This window comes from Ambystoma mexicanum, chromosome 1q, assembly GCF_040938575.1.
Source record: "Ambystoma mexicanum isolate Mex_15411 chromosome 1q, UKY_AmexF1_1, whole genome shotgun sequence".
Lineage (NCBI taxonomy): Eukaryota > Metazoa > Chordata > Amphibia > Caudata > Ambystomatidae > Ambystoma > Ambystoma mexicanum.
Genome location: NC_090922.1, coordinates 804304372 through 804320985, shown reverse-complemented (window position 1 = coordinate 804320985; position 16614 = coordinate 804304372). Strand labels below are relative to the sequence as shown.

The window sequence follows — 16614 nt, the reverse complement described above, 5'->3', positions numbered from 1 at the left end:
GGATACCCTACAAACGCTGTTTTCCACGACAGAAATTTCAACGGAGCTGAGTGCAGAGGCTCGAACGGAGGTCCCATGAGCTTGGTCAGCACCACGTTGAGCTCCCACGCCGGGGCCGGAGCCTTCACCGGCGGAAACGATCTGAACAGTCCCTTCATGAACTCTTTCACCAGACGATGAGACCACAAGGACGTTCGCCCCGTGGTTCTGGTGTATCGGGAGATCGCAGCAAGATGGAGGCAGTAAAGACAAAAAAAGTGTTCGTCCTCCTTGAAGACGTTCTGCAGCTGGCATCCAGGGCAGACCCTGAACAGCTTTCCGGGCGTCGAGCTTCCCTTCTCTTGGGCCATGACCGGGCCTGAGAAACTTCTGGAATCCTCCAAAAGCGTAGCTCGACGAAATCTTCACCCTTGAGGGGCGCAGACGAATCCGACACGGGTCCCCGTTGATCGGATGGAGAGTCGGTGGAGCTTGAGGCTCTTTTGACCGAAAAAAAACTAAGTTTTTGAGAAAAAACATGAAAAAATAGCACTAACGCTCGAGAGCAATAGCACGAGGATCCCAACACATGAACGTGCGGTAAAAATCTGAAGATGGCTGACAGAGGCGGTGCTTAGGTAGAGGGCAGTCATTGGCTGTGGTCAGTATGACGCAGAGATCAGTGATTGGTTATTACTACGAAAGACAGATCAGAAACGAAACTGATACTGGTTTTTTCTTTACCGAGGATTCCCAGCCTGACGACGGGGAATATTCATGAGCATGTGAATCCATGCCAGACCCATGCTGGAGAACAACAGTTACAGGTAAGTAACTTGTTCCAACCCCTATCTCTGCTTATTTTATGGGAAACTACAGCTCCCATAATTCCTCCCCACTTCATTGACATCACTACTGAGCCGAGGAAGATGAGGAATGAGGCCAGGAAGATTACCTCTAACATGTAATAGCTTCTTCCCTTTAATGAGACCAGGCAGAGTAAGGTACGTAATCCTAACTGTGCACACCTGGCACTTGTTAGCACTCCTTATCGCAGCTTTTATTGCAGAGACACTGCAAGGGAGATTGGATGTTCTCCCTGGATCTGAATGATGCGTATCTACACGTCCCGATTTGGCAGCCCCCTCATTCTTTCCTCTGGTTCAGGATCATGGGCTACCATTTCCAATACAAGGTCCTTCCTTTTGGCCTCAACTCGGCCCCCAGGGTCTTTACCAGGCTCATAAATATAGTGGCTGCCCTCTTCCGTGCTCATGGCCTCCACATTTATCCATACCTCGATGACTGGCTCGTCAGGGCTACATCTCCGGAAGCGGTTCACCACTCTTCCCAGGCTCTTATGAACACACTACACGATCTGGACTTTACGCTCAATCTTAAAAAGTCTCAGCTGCAGCCCACACAGACTCTGACCTTCTTGGGCCTCATCTAGGACACATGCTCAGAGAAGGTGTGTCCCTCGGAGGACAAGATCACAGCCATCAAGAAGGCCACTGCTCACTACCTCAGAAGAGAGGTGACCTCGGACTGATGGTAAAATATGGAATTGGGAAAAGCTTACTCAAATGCGCCAACCTTTTTGGTAAATTGTTCAGGTGAGTCAGAGTCGTGAAATATATTTTTCAATTCTTCTTTATTTTCCAACTTTGATTCAAGATTTTTAGCAAATCATATTGAATTGACTTCATACCTCATATATATTCTTCAATTCAAATAAAGGACAAATCATATTCAGCCAGTGTTAGCTTCACACCTTGTTAAATAAATCCTTGTTGTACTTAAGTTGCAGTATAATTCTTGTTTACTTTTGTTGGCTGTAATTTGTCTTGATTCGGCCTGATGGTACCAGCATTTCCTGGGTCTCTTGGCAGCGGTTCTACTAGCCATCCCCCACATGAGACTCCGGATGAGAAAGATACAGCTGCACTTGTGGCAAACCAACCCACTTGTGGCATCATGGAACCAGGAGCATGGGCTCTCAATCCGAGATGATCAAAGTTCCCCCATATCTCCACCTGGACCTCTCATGGTGGTCCAGGGACTGCAACCTGCGGACGGGCAAGCCCTTCTGGCCTCCCACCCCCGCAGGTCACCATCACCACAGACTCCTCGCTAGAGGGCTGAGGAGCCACCCTGGATGATCTCTTGGTCCACGGCACCTGGACCTGACAGGAACAGGAGTACCACATCAATTGGCTGGAGCTGAACGCCATCTGTCTAGCGCTCAGAGCATTCCTTCCACTGCTCAGGGGCAGGTTGTCCTCATCTAGACAGACAACTCGACCAGCATGTGTTCTATGTCAACAAGCAGGGAGGCACCAGATCCCCTCCACTGTGCAGATTGGCAATCAGCATGTGGGAATGGGCCCTTGAAAACATCTACCTCGCGGCAATCCACCTTCCGGGGGAATCCAACCTGGAGGCGGACAGGCTCAGCAGGTTGGGAGCAGACAACTACGAGTGGCAGCTAAATTACCTTGATATTCGGGAGATATTCAACAGATGTGGTCTCCCACAGGTGGATCTCTGCCACCTGGCACAACAAGAAGTGTCCTCAGTTCACCTCCTGGCAGGGACCGGGTCCCGGCTCCCTGGACAACGCACTTCAGATTCAGTGGAACTGCATGACAGCGTACGCCTTCCCGCCCACCCTGCTGATTCAGAGTGATTTGCAAAGTCAGAGTCTCGCCGGCTCAACATCATTCTAATAGCTCCATGGTGGCCGGCCAAGCCATGGTTTTCGGAGCCAATCAGCCTCTCAGAGATGCCTTAGGTTCACCTTCCAACGATCCCGCCACACCTGCTAGCGCAACTGGGTGGGGCGGAAGTATCATCCACCCCGCACCACAAACTAGCCCTCACAGCGTGGTTCCTGAGCAGGTAACGCTAAGGCAACCTCTCCCAGGCAAATCTGGAGATCATACAGGGCGCAAGGGGCAAGGCTACCATGGCCCGGTATAAATGTAAATGGACCAGGTTCTTCCACTGGGCAGACTCCAAGAAAATCGACACCCTCGCCCACTCAAGCATGCAGGTTGACACCTGCCACACTTACCTTGCAGCCATCGGGGCTTACAGGAACTCGAATTAGGGTGTTCTCCTCCAATCCGATTGTTAAGAAGCATTTGACAGGGCTCGCTAGGCTCTACCCACCCATCAAGAGGCCACACCCCATGTGGGACCCAAACAGTCTTGGGCGCCCTGGAGCACAAACTATTTGAGCCACTGGCGTCCGCGGACATCAGGCTGGTCACCATTAAGATGGCCTTACTAGACCGCCTCACACTTTAAGAACGACAATCTGTTATTCCAGGTAGGTAACCCTATTGTAAGATTTCACCCTCATTCAGTTAAGAAAAATAAGACCGTACCAACATACATTTTAAAGGAGACTGCTTGGATAGTAGCAGCTCGTGCCCACAATTGTTACAGCAAAACGATAGTAATGGCTTGCACTAGCAATTGTTAGTTACAACACTAACTTATAAGTAAGTACTTTTATACTTGTTACAATTTCCACACAGAATCCAATAATTAAAGTCCTTTTCTAGTCTAGAGCATGCGTTTTCTCAGAGGCAGAAGAGGGACCCAGTGGTCTAGGAGTCCGCTGTAGGTAGGTCAGGATAGGTTTCAGTTGCAGGAAAGGCAGAGCCCAAACTGGTAGCAGACAGGCCTCCACACACAGTACTACACCACAAGACAACTAGAACCAACTGGACATCCTCAAACAAAGACCGAACAATTCTCAATCTTACAATGCAGCGCAAACGACCCATTCCGAGGGAAAGAAAAAGAGAAGAAAGAACAAACACTCCGGAACAGCAACAAAGAACCACAACTACAGAACGCACCCCTACAGACAGGAACAAAAATGGAACCAACACTGAGAGAAGCGACAAATCCCTGTACTTATACCTCGTTAACAACTGATCACCAGAGCAAACCAACCCAACGCCAGAAACAGCAACATCAAACAACCTAACACAAGCACGCAGCAGAAGGATGAACAACACTAGAAACAACAAACACACGACTGATGCGATAACACCTTACATCACCAAAGCAAGAGGAACTTCCAATCGACAACCACAACTCCTGGAAGACGAACCCGATGAAAACAAAAACCCAAGACAGAACTTAGAAGAACTCTTCAAAGACGCTGACATCCCGAAAACCTACACCTCAACAAGAGATCGACCAGGAAGGAAACCTCTACACCGATCAGAAGACGACCTCAACTAGAAAGTCCAAACCAAACAACAGTTCCAAACTCCACTGCAATCTAATAAACGCAAGATCCATGTCAAAACCCTCAACCGAAATCTTCGACCTACTCGATGACAACGCATTGACATCCTGTTCATCACAGAAACATGGCTGGACGACAACTACAAAATCGCACTCCAAAGCTGCCTTCCAAACAACTTCAAATGCCTTCAAATAAACAGGAAAAACAAAAAAGGAGGCAGCATCGCAATAGCATTCAAAGAACACCTGAAAATAAAAACAGACTAACCGCTCAACATCCCCAACTGCGAAACCATGGTAATACACCCAATAGCGAGCACGAAAACTAACCTCATGTTCACCCTGGTGTACAGACCACTGAAATATGATGCAACCTTGGTCGACAACTTCATAGAAGCCATCACCAACTTAGCCATCAACCACGAACACCTAATCATCCTGGTGGACTTTTACATCTGGTTTGAAGACAGTCACGCCAACTCCCAAAACTCACTGATTGACCAACTCACTACCATGAAACTATGACTAGTAGTCAAAGGAGCAACACTCGGCAGGACCCACCCTCAACGCAATTTTTTTCCGCCAAGGAAAAACTCATCACCACGGCACCGCCAATACAAATACTATGGAGTGACCACCTCATCATCCCATTCGGGATCACTCTGCCTACTCAAGTCTGCATCCAATCTCCTAAACCAACAACCACCACACAGAAACTGGAAACGTGCCAAAGAAAGCAACCCATTTGAACAACTAGAGTTACCCAAACCCTCAACTAGAGAACTGAAGCTAGTTCACCTAGATGGGAAAGCAGAGCTACTACACAAATGGATTGCAGATACAATTGACAAGATTGCCCCAGACAAACCATTCACCCCATCAAAAAAGAGCAATGGCAAAATGGTTCACCCCACTATTAAGCACCATGAAAAAGGAAAACAAAAAGATGGAACTAGAATGGAAGAAAGAATACAACCCAGACAAAAAAACACTATTCCAGAAACAAATACGTGCATACAAGAAGGAAATTCAAAAGGCAAAGAAGGCATTATGATGACGATCACGAATGCCACTGACACACAAAAAGATGTTTAGCATCATTAAAGAGATGAGAAACCCACCAGGCTGCGATAAAACCCCAACGCCGTCAGAGAAACTATGCAACGACCTGGCAGACCACTTCAATAAAAAAATCATGACATCCGACAAACCATACAAAAGAGACCAACCAACTTGCAACCAAACGAACCTAACAGAACCACAGCACAAACTCAAAAACGTTCCTGAAATATCAGCAGAGGCATTCGCAATGCTGGTAAAACACAGCAAGAAAGCTGGATCACCCATGGATCCCTGCCCCCCAGACATCTACAAATCGATCCTCGCACAAGCAACGCCAGAAAAATATTACAGAAACCTTCTAAATCTATCACTAGCAACAGGAAATGTACCGAGGACCTTCAATCAGCATATATCAAACCACTTCTGAAAAACACAAGTGGCGACGTAGAAGACCTCCAACTACAGGCCGATCTCCAACATTCCCTACCTGGCAAAACTCCTGGAAACCTACGTATATAAACTAACCCAAGTACACGTAGATAAACACAACCTGCTAGACCAAGCTCAAGTCTGTTTCAGACCCACAAGAGGAACGCAAACAGCACTATCCATCCATCTGGGACGACCTAAAAATGAACGCAGACTCAACCTCAGCCCTTATTCTGCTTTACCTCTCCGCAGCGTTCGACAGTTAACCATGACACCCTAACCAAAAGACTAGAAAATATAGGCATAACAGACACAGCACTACTCATGACTAAATCATTCCTAGCAGACAGAACAGAAATCATATGGATTAAACCCTTCAAATCCACTCCATGAGTTAACGTCTGTGGAATGCCACAAGGATCCTCACTATCACCACTTCATCTACCATTCTCCAGTCATCAGAATCTTCAAAAAACACAACATTACATGCTACAACTACGCAGAATATACTCGAATCGTCTACAAAATCAAAGACACCAAAGCCGATCATTCAACCCTAACCGACTGTCTAAAAGAAGTCTTCAACTGGATGAATGCCAACAACCTGAAAATCAACCCAGGAAAGACAAATCATGATCATAGCCAAAGACCAAGAGAACGAAACCGCCATCCCGTGGCCAACGGAAATTGGAACCGCACCAACACCATATAAGGTAGTAAAAAATCTGGGAGTCCTGATGGACAACAGCCTAACCTTAGAACCACAAATAAATGCAACAATCAAGAAATGCTTTTTCCTCCTCCACACAGCAAGAAGAATCCTACCTTTCCTCTCCTTCACGCACAAAACACTCGCTATCGTCACCCTCATGTCAAGAATCGACTATGCAAACAGCCTCTACCTCAGAATACCTCCTGAAGAAACTACAACGAATCCAAAATGCTGCAGCCAGACTACTCCTCAAACTACCAAGAAGAGACCACATCACTCCTGCCCTAAAAACACTACACTGGCTCCCAGTAAAACATTGCATCACCTTCAAAACAATGTGCATAACGCACAGGGCAATCAGTGGACAAGGAGCAGAGTTCCTACAAAGAAAATAACAATCTACAAGCCAAGGAGACTCCTCAGGTCAAGCAACGAAATCCACCTGGAACTAAAACCATACCTTAAGAAAAACCTTCGAGGCACCTCCTTCTAACACTTGGCCGCAAAAACCTGAAACATCCCAAAAGTAATAAGAAATGCCAAAGAGCACCTAAAATTCAGGAAATTTCTAAAAACCTGGCTCTTCAACACCACAGACTCAAACTGAAAACCGAAACAACAGAAAGGAAAAAGGATGACTAAACTGGAGAGGACACTGACAGCTCCCAGAACCAACAGGGAAGCTCACAAGACACCTGAACAGGTGACGCCGGGTAGAGTGGAACACAGGCGACACCTATGGAGACGGAGTCGACAACCCCAGCCAAACCCACCCAACATCCTCACTCGCCCCTAAGTTGCTACCAGGTACGACAGTATTGTGGAACTGTGGGGATATTGGCAATCGCCACACTAGCTGAGTTGTGGACATTAGCAGGTGCACTGGCCAAATGAGTAGGAAGGGAAGCCAGGCGGGGCTGTGAGGGAGGCTGGTGGAGAGATCCTGGACAGATCCAGATCAGGACACAGGCGCAGGGGTACTCCCGCACCCCATCTGAGGAGATTACGCAAGCCCAGCGCCTCAATTCAGGATAGAGATGTCAACTAACGAATTCCACTAACAATCTCCCCCTCTGCATACACCTCTCAAACTCCAAACCAAACACAACCACAAATCTACAACACAACAAACCGCACAAACTTCACTACATTGCAACAACAAAACAAACAAAAAAAAACTCTCAACAGTACACGACGACTACCAGCCGCAAACACCCCAGGCCTAGCCAGTGGACCCACCGGGCTGAGGCCGCCAACAGCACATCACTGCTCTCTTGCACTTTTCCAGCTTCCTCCCACTAACTCCCCCTCCCTTCCTCTTTCAGAGTGCCAGGGGACCACTCTGGTGGTGATAGTGCGCGGTGCAAATGTCCTTTAACATTAACAGGATGCACACCAGAGTTAAGGTAAGTATTGCCCAAGCCCACACAGTACATTTGGAGAAAAGTATAGCTTTTGAATGGATGCCATCAGGATGCAGCAGCACTGGGTCCAGTCCCTGAATTCTTCGTCTGGAGACGAAAGAACTGAACACTGAATGGGAACATGCAGCTGCAGTTGCCGAAGGAGGCTTCCAGCAAAGGTTTCTTCATGGATTCTTGCAGCTGTGTGGATTTAGCGCCCTTTTACAAGAGCCAGATGAACTAATATCGCCGGTCGGATTCTCTTCACTCTTGGTCCTGCACTCCGGTGAGGGGACTTCAGGGATTCGAATAGTGTCTCTGGAGATCCAGCAGAAGTCCACCAAAGTTTCAGCGAGGTTCAGACTTCGGAAGACCATGCACTGCACTCGGGCTCGAGGTCCCAGGGTATTGTTTGTTTGCAGCCCAGCAAGGTCGCAGCATGTTGTGGGATGGCTCAAGGGAGGATAGCTCAGCGGCAGCGTGCTCGCGTTGGAAACAAGACACGAAGCCCCACAGGTCCGATCCCCGGTTCCGCTCTTAGAAACCTCTGGTTAATAAGCGTGTTATAAATATGCAACTAAGACATATTCCTGTAACAGCGCCTCGATGTCCCCGGGCTGTGTGAGCGCTTTAAAAAATGTTTTAAAAAATGCAGGTCTTCTTGAGACCAGTGGATCTCACAGGCCACTGTAGGAGTCGTCTCATTCGGATTCCCAGGTGGTTTGGAAGGAAGGGTTCTATCAGGCTCCGGTTACACAGGCTCTACGGTCGCTGGAAATCGCTACATATGTCTCTTCTTAATCATCCTCTTCGGGTTCAGCTCCAGTGGTTGACTTGTCAGCAGCTTCCAGGTTTGGAGTATTTATCAGGAACTACAGCACAACTTCTCCAAACTCTCCTTGCAGTTTATAGAAAGGGGTGGTCTGGCTATGCAATCAGGACAGCCAGCCCCCCTATTGGGAACTGGTTCCTTTCGGGCAAGGTGAAAGACAAAGACTGCAGAGTTTTGGACTCCTCCATTGCTTCCTGCCCTCTCCGACATGCTGGAGCCTGACCGGGGAATATAAAGGATTCCAGCCAAGGACAAAAGATTCTACTGAGGTCGTTCATGCCTGGAATGGCTGGGGAAGACCTCGGACAACAAGCAAGAGAGAAATGGAGAATGAAGGAACCCACCATTCTGGCAGAATGGTGGCCCTTCTATGCATTACCAAGTCTGGTTTAAGCCTGCGAGGAGTGATACTAAACAGTAACTAAGGAAAAACCACTGCCACCAGCCATTCAAGTAAACTTACAATTGTAACAAAAATGTTACTCTATCCCCCTTCTCACTTACCTGTATCTCCCCAGCACTCGACTGGTGGGGGTGTGCTGGCTCAGTAAAAGGTGATGAAAATCCCTCTTTACCCCCTGGGAACAGTAGATCACCCATGTACATGAATGAGAAAATAAAAGGGAAGCCCAAAAGGGCAACACAGCCTAAGCCCAAAAGTTATAGGGAACTCCCAAAACACCTTGAGTTGACAGAGGTCAGGAAGATTTATCATGAATATGAAAATGTTACCTAAAGGGCGATTTTGGCAGAAACTGCTCCAGTGAACCAACGCAACCTTGTGAGTGAATGGTGTTTTCATAGACGTGATTTTCAGGATCTGGTCCCCAGTGCCTTGCACCATGAGCCAACAATGATTCCAGCGATGCAGGCGAACAAAGGGGTTTCCTAGGACATTTACCTTCAAGCCAGGAGTGACAGGTCCTGTGAAGAAGGCTCCAGAAAGAAGGGAGAACCCAAACACTCTGCAGCCCCCCCGCACCCCCCCCTGACCTCAGCATCCAGGTGAACAAAGGAACGCAGCAGCAAACAGTCCCAGGATTGGGACAACGGCTGGTGAACCCCACAGACATCCCAAACTGAAGCTCTTGTGGAGTTATGAATCCTCTGCACCATTCTGGACTCCTGCAGCAGCCCATCACTAATCGGAAGATCCTGGCGGTAAACTCTAGATGCAGCGTTAAAATGGTGTAGAAACCGTTCCAAATCATAGAACTTGATCCGGCAGATATGGGGAGCCATTGTTATCCCAGACTGGACTTCTAGCAATAAAGAAATCCCAAACTAGGTGTGTCCAAACCACTGTACCTAGTCAGTGGGGCCAGGTAAGGGTTAAAAACATAAATGTGGGAATTGTGGCCAAAATCTCCTTCAGCAGACCTGCAACCTCTAGGTTATAGGAACCAGAAAGCAAGAGAGTTGTGGCAGGGCAGAATTAAATGCCTCTTAAGTGGGCTTGACAGTAGGCCAGCCAATCGCACGAACGGGCTGGGGCAGAGGGTGAGATGACAAACGATACAGGTTGGTCACCGGGACTGCCACTCGCCAAAAGCCACCCCCATAGGAAGTGTGAGGGTTAGTCCAGGGACATAAACTAGCCTAAACCAGTTGGGACAAATATGGAGGCTGGCATGATGGGCTCTTTGGGAGCGCGTGTTAGGCAAGATTGTATGCAGTACCCTGTGGGAGACTGCACCAGCCTTGTCCTCCTGGGTAATAGTTAACCCAACCTTTAATATAAGCATGTATTACACACGTTGGTAGAATGACTGAGCAGCCAGGTGTTAAGCTCACCTGGCTCCCACAGAGGCGTCGATCTGAACTGGACAGCTGCGGTGACCACCAATGTGACGCGTAGGGCCGAGATGACGGACTGGGCTGGCCCACCTAGCTTCGTTTGCTTGGCCCGTAGGAATATTCTTCTGCAAATGGAGAAAGGGAATTAACCACCGTGGAGTTGAGCGTAAATTCCACCCACCCCCGCTGTTCTCCCCACAGATCACCTTTGATGTCCCCTCTTATAGTCTCACCTGATGGTTTGAAAAAATTAGCTCTCCATCCTGCGTTGAGCGCAGGGGCGCGTTGATAACCAGTTGCTTCACTGGCTCGAAGGAATTGGTGAGTTCCAGAACAATATTAACTCCGAAAAATATGTAGTTCGTAAGAGTTCCCATGTCTGACTTTCACTCTTGTCCGATTCCTTGCAGTTTGCAGCTTGACCCCAGCGAAGAGTTCCTCGTGGTAGCTGACTAAGTTCAGGTAAGGATTTGGCTTATCCTACACAGTTCAATATAAGGTCAGAATGTAAGCTGCTTGTTCCCTTATTCAGGTGTGGCGAGAAAATATGAAGTTCGGGGAATGATGCCTCCAGCGGTAAAATTAGGTAAGTCTATTGCGGTGAGAAGAGTTCCCCTTATTTGTCCCGTTGTCTCACCTTGTCGTCCTTTTGTTTCTCTTGGGGGCAGTGGTGCGGCGAGGATGCAATGGAGACTGCGCCGACCCGTGAAGAGGAATGGTACCCCCGGCGGTAATCGGGTAAGCCTATGGGGGTAGTTACTATTGCCTCCGTTTATTTCCTTGGCTCACCTTTGCTGTTTTTGTGTTCCCCTTAGGTGCCAGAATGCAGCGGGAACGTGCAGAAGGATGCAGTGGATCGTGAGGATGCTGCGAAGGCCGGTGAGTTCAGAGCGACGCTGCAGCAGGCGAGGCGGCGCGCGTAAATGCTTCTTTCTTCCAGCTCGAAGGTGCGGTGGATCTGGAATTCAGGTAAGGATCGAAGGTTTGCTCTTATTCTAACCTTTTCTCCTTCTGGTCCTCCCTTTTTCTAGGAGCTGCAGACTCGAGGCGGGCGTGGCAGAAGACTGGATGCAGGCTTGCAGACACAATGAGCGTTACACTGCTGGATGCAGAATAACGCGAAGCGTGTGCTGCTCTTCGGCCGTGGTTTAAATAGCCTCCAAAGTAGTCCCAGGCAAGTATTCTTCCCCAGCCCCACCCGAGTAAAAAAAATAGTCCCTAGGTAAAATAGTCCCTTCCAAGCCTCATTTGGCTTGGAGCTCTGCAGCATGGTCTGCACCAGGTAAGCTCTACTCTGAGCCTGGCGCTTATGGCGCCAGGACTGACTCTCAATATGAGCCTGGCGCCTTGGGCGCCAGGACCGCACCCAAACAGCCCCTAGCAGGGGCTTTTGGGCTTGCTCAAAACAACTTGATGCCTGCTTCCGGGGTTGCTGGACCTGGTCTGGTTACCCTGAGGTAGGCATCATGACACAAGGGTTATCTCAAGAGAGGTCAGTGTGAGCTGTAGGGTTGAACATAGTTTCACAGTGACAAGTATCCAAATAAATCTTATAACTCAAGGTTTCGTGATTAAACAATCTATTTAACAGTCAGTTTGAATAAGCCTCCTTTAAAGGGAGCAAATATGTAACACTTAAAATAAACTTCAAAAATACACACTCAGTTTCAGTAAGTCAGTAGCTACCCATTGGGGATGGCGCACACACTTCCTACACCCTGAGGTGACTTAAATAACTAGGACACTGTGGACATGGATATATCACTGGTATCTTTAGAGCAATACTGAGCTTGGTGTTAAAAGGAAGAGGTTAGACGGAGAAAACATTGGTTAACAAGTTTCTCGAACAGTGAAGTACTTTTGAACCGCCCCCCAACCCCCCAGATGTAATTCAGATTAACCCTTTCACAGCTACACAAGTTAATGTGACTTTTTGGAGGGACAGATCAAAACGCAAAGTCCTCTGCACCAGTCTATCAGGGAGCCAGGACAGCCAATGTCAATTGAGCAAAGTCTAGGGGAGCTGAAGTTCTTCTTGAAGGTAAGTAAAAAGTCTTGCACAAAGTTATAGAGTTTTTGTTGCAATGGAAATCCCTGTTGGGCCACAAGCTGGGATTTGATGGACAAAGCTGTAAGCAACTCTGCAAAAGGTAACAACGGCTAGTCTCAACTTGGAGCTTGTAAGTTACGCAACAAGTTTACAGTACCTTAGGTCTGAAGAAATAGGTTCCAGCTGGCTTCTGTTCCTGTTGTAGTATGGCAGATCCTTGTGTTCCTGGGCCTCAGTCGTGGGGACAAGACGGAGGGTGTCTGGGGACTCCTGCACTACGGTTTGAAGGTCGGCGGCAGCAATGGTCAAACTTCAGATCAGCAGCACTTCACTGTTTCAGCTTCTTGCGAGTACCACCACCACGGTTCTCAGACACTTGGTGGACTTTCCATGCTTCTGGGGTCCAGCACTCTGTTGAGGTGGCTCAGGCTTGGTTAGTCCTTCATGCGAGTCCAGGATCTTCCTGGAGCTTGTGTCCGACTTAAAAAACGATGCACTCAATTCTGATCTTCCTCTCCCTGGCAATCGGTTCCTGCAGCAGCAATGGAAGTGCAGCCAGTTTCTAGAGGATTTCCATAGGAGTTCGTCTTGGGGACGATTGGTCCCACCAACCCAACGGGAGAAGTCGTCCTTGCAGGGCTTCTCTAGTAGAGGCAAATTTGGAGCTTCTGCACTGCAGCAGGGCTTCACCGGGCAAACCAAAGGTCCAGTAGTTGCAACAAGAGTCTCTTCCAAGTTCTTCAGATTCCTTCGTCCAGTGGTAGACTCTGTATTCCAAGCAAAAGACCTCACCTTTTATGCAGGTTTCTCCCATTCTGTCGCAGACTAGCGGTCAATCACACAGCAGGGTGGTTGTCCTCAGCCAGCCAGCCAATCACCTTTGGGTTCATTCCTGTAACCAAGGAGATGAAGCAGAGGGAGTTTTGTGAACCTCCCTTGCTTCCTGCCCTGCCCTACCAGACACGCTGGAACCAGGGATTCCCGCCAAAGACAAAACGAACAAAGGGACTAAACCTGGTTTGGCGCGCAGAATAAATATCAAGAAGGACCTTTCCAACAAGAAATGGCGAAAAAAGACCAGGTCCATTTTGACAAAATGGACACCATGGGTTCAATACTGCAGCTGTGAATGCAACCCACGGTAAAAACACTCAAAGGTAGTAAAAAGTAAACCACTGCCACCAGCCATTTATTGTAGAAAGGGTAACATATGTTACATGATGATAAACGAGACAAAGGGGATCCGAAGTAACCCCTCCAGCACCCTATGGTAAGATAGTGTGTGCTGGGTCTAGAAAGTTACAAAATGTAAGTAAAGTCAATTTCACTTCACTGCTTTTGGAAACAGTATTCTATCCAAGAGAAGGTATTTAAACCTTTTGGAAATCTAAGACTTCCCTGTGCTACTGCAATGAAGGTGCTGTGTGTCACAACGTAAAAAGATGATGCCTATGGAGTTTCAGACTCCAAAACCAAAAGAAGCACATAGTTCAAATCACAGAAAAATACATGAGTGGGGAAGAAGATCTCACTCTCTCCAGGATAAAAATGAAGTCCTAAAGTCCAGCAGCAGTGCTGGGGGTCTCTAAGGTAGAAGGGAATTAGTACATTTCTGAGAATTATCCCTAACAGCCCACGTGATGAGAACATCCATTTTGAGCTTACCTCTTGTCACCTAGTCAAAGGGAGGCCACACAAAACAAAAATGGCTGGGAGCAGGATTTTAAAAAACCCATTGGTACGGCAATGGCTTCCAAAAAGGTGCATTGGGCTCCCTATGAGGTAAAAGGGCTTGCACACCTGGTGAAACCAAAATTAAAGCGCAGCTACCACCAATTTATTCCCTAAAACCAATTCACAGGTACTTAATCACACTAGTGTAGAAATGGGGTGCTTGAAGCACCCATAGTACTGCGCACCTATGGGGCGATGCAATACCATATACCTAATATAAGATCTAAAGGGACTTAATGGCAGGTGAACTTCACCATGGCCACCAAAAGAGATCAAGTAACCAAAAAAGACAGGGGGGTGAGGGGGGGTTCAAAAAGTTGAGGAGCCCCATAAAATGGCTGTAGAATCCCCCAAATGGGAATTCTGGCTACAATATTGATAAGAGAACTTCATATGGAAGTTACATCCCAACACATAGTTAACTAAAGCATTCCATATGAATGAAAACCTATCAAATTAAACTTTTTATGACATACCGTCACATTTAAACACCCACCAATCTGGCTTTAGATCCCAACACGGAACAGATGGCTCTATAGGACCTTAAATCCAATATCGTGGGAGTCAGAGAGGGGCCATCCAGCCCTACTCCTCTTACTAGATCTTTCGGCAGCGTTTGATCTTATTGACCATAACCTTTTACGTGAAAGACTGATAACCATTGACAACTGTTCAGAAAATGATGCCCAATAGATCGCATCCTTTCTGTGTCCTAGAATATCTGGAGTGGCCGTTGAAAGGGCTCAGGCACCCCCCATTCTTCTGACATGTGTAGTACCACAGGATTCCCGTTTATCCCCTTTGCTGTTTAATATCTATATCAAGCCATTTCTTGATCTTCTCGATGGCTGGGTGTCCAATATGCAAATTATGCAGATGACACCGAGGTCCTATTTGAACTATCCGGAAACTACACCAAGGATGCTGCCACAGCGAATAGTTTATAGTGAAATTCAGGCCTGGATGGCGCACAATTCACTAGCACGTAATAAAACAGACTGAGCTTCTCATTATGGCCTCTGGCCCACGACTGAAGAAGCTCAGTGCTCAGTTTGCCCATTCTTGATTTCCGGAAGCTTAACTGCTGTCAGTAAAAACGTGGGGGCAAGGGGACGGGTCGTTGTTGATGCTGATCTATCTATGAAGCAACATTTATCAGATTATTAAACTGCTCCACCAGATCAGGCCTTACCTATCTATAAAGAATAGATCACTCCTGGCATCCTCACTAGTGAATTCACATCTAGATTATTGTAACAGCATACTTACGGGTGCCTCTCAGGGAAATCTTTGTCTTCAGATCACTCGGAATGGAGCTGTGAGGGCCATGTTTGGACTTTGTAGGCGCAAACACATCACAGCATTTAGGAAGACATTGCATTGGCTGCCAGTCAAGCAAAGGATCAAGCACAATATCCTGTCCCTTACCTATGAATGTCAGAACCTGATTGCCCCAAAATACCTTGAGAGGCTCTCAATGAAACAATCAGGTTGTATGCTGCACTCCACTGAAAATGTTCATCTAAATCAACTCTGCTTCTGCTTAAAATGATTTGGCGATACAAGAGTTGAATTACATGTACCACCGGAATGGAATGCCCGGTCCCCTCATCAGATCATCTCAATCTCTGACAATGTTTAAAGAGAAGTATTACAACTTTACCCTTTAATTCGGCTGACTAATTAACTTACTGCTCTCGCTTGGTCCTCTGGTTACTCCCCTGGTTTCTTTCTCTTTACAGTCTGTGTGCTCTGAGGCCCATGGACATGCATTGCCTTATTAGGAATTAAAATAAATAAATACATTTTTGAATGTGTTTAGTTTCCTCCTAAATTAATCCTAGCTGATTTCTAAACTGTTTAAAACATTGCAAGATTTCAAACTGTGTAAACGCCATCTTACACTCTAGCATTCTTCTCCTGATGCTACTGGCCATTGCTGAATCCTAGAATAGAAATGTGCAGTTAAACATTGGCCCACACACTAGCCTAAAAATATGTAATTATATCAAGGAGAGTTGGATCGAGGAAAGCAGGGAACGTCTATTTTGGGATATAATTGTGATGAAAATTAGAATAACTGGTCATTTCTTAATGCTGTATGGTTTACTATGCTTACTGTCTTTTGCATTTGTCCTCTGTCCCTAATAGCCTGCACCTGCAATCCTTATGGCACTGTTAACCAACAGACCAGCTGTAACCAGGTCACAGGACAGTGCGAGTGCCTTCCACATGTCACAGAAAGGGACTGTGGCGCATGTGAGCCAGGATTCTTTAACCTCCAAAGTACACTTGGCTGTGACAGGTTAGACTTTCTTTTGCATGTACACGTAGTTTGCTTTTTTTG

General features: G+C 47.2%; 1 protein-coding gene across 1 annotated transcript in view; it reads left to right on the top strand.

Moving 5' to 3' along the window:
* The window catches only part of LAMC1 (laminin subunit gamma 1), a 922342-nt gene that overhangs the window by 680323 nt on the left and 225405 nt on the right, over positions 1 to 16614 (top strand). The window contains exon 15 of the mRNA XM_069641408.1: positions 16419 to 16572. Within this exon, the coding sequence (XP_069497509.1) occupies positions 16419 to 16572 (154 nt within the window). The remainder of the gene's footprint in view (positions 1 to 16418; positions 16573 to 16614) is intronic.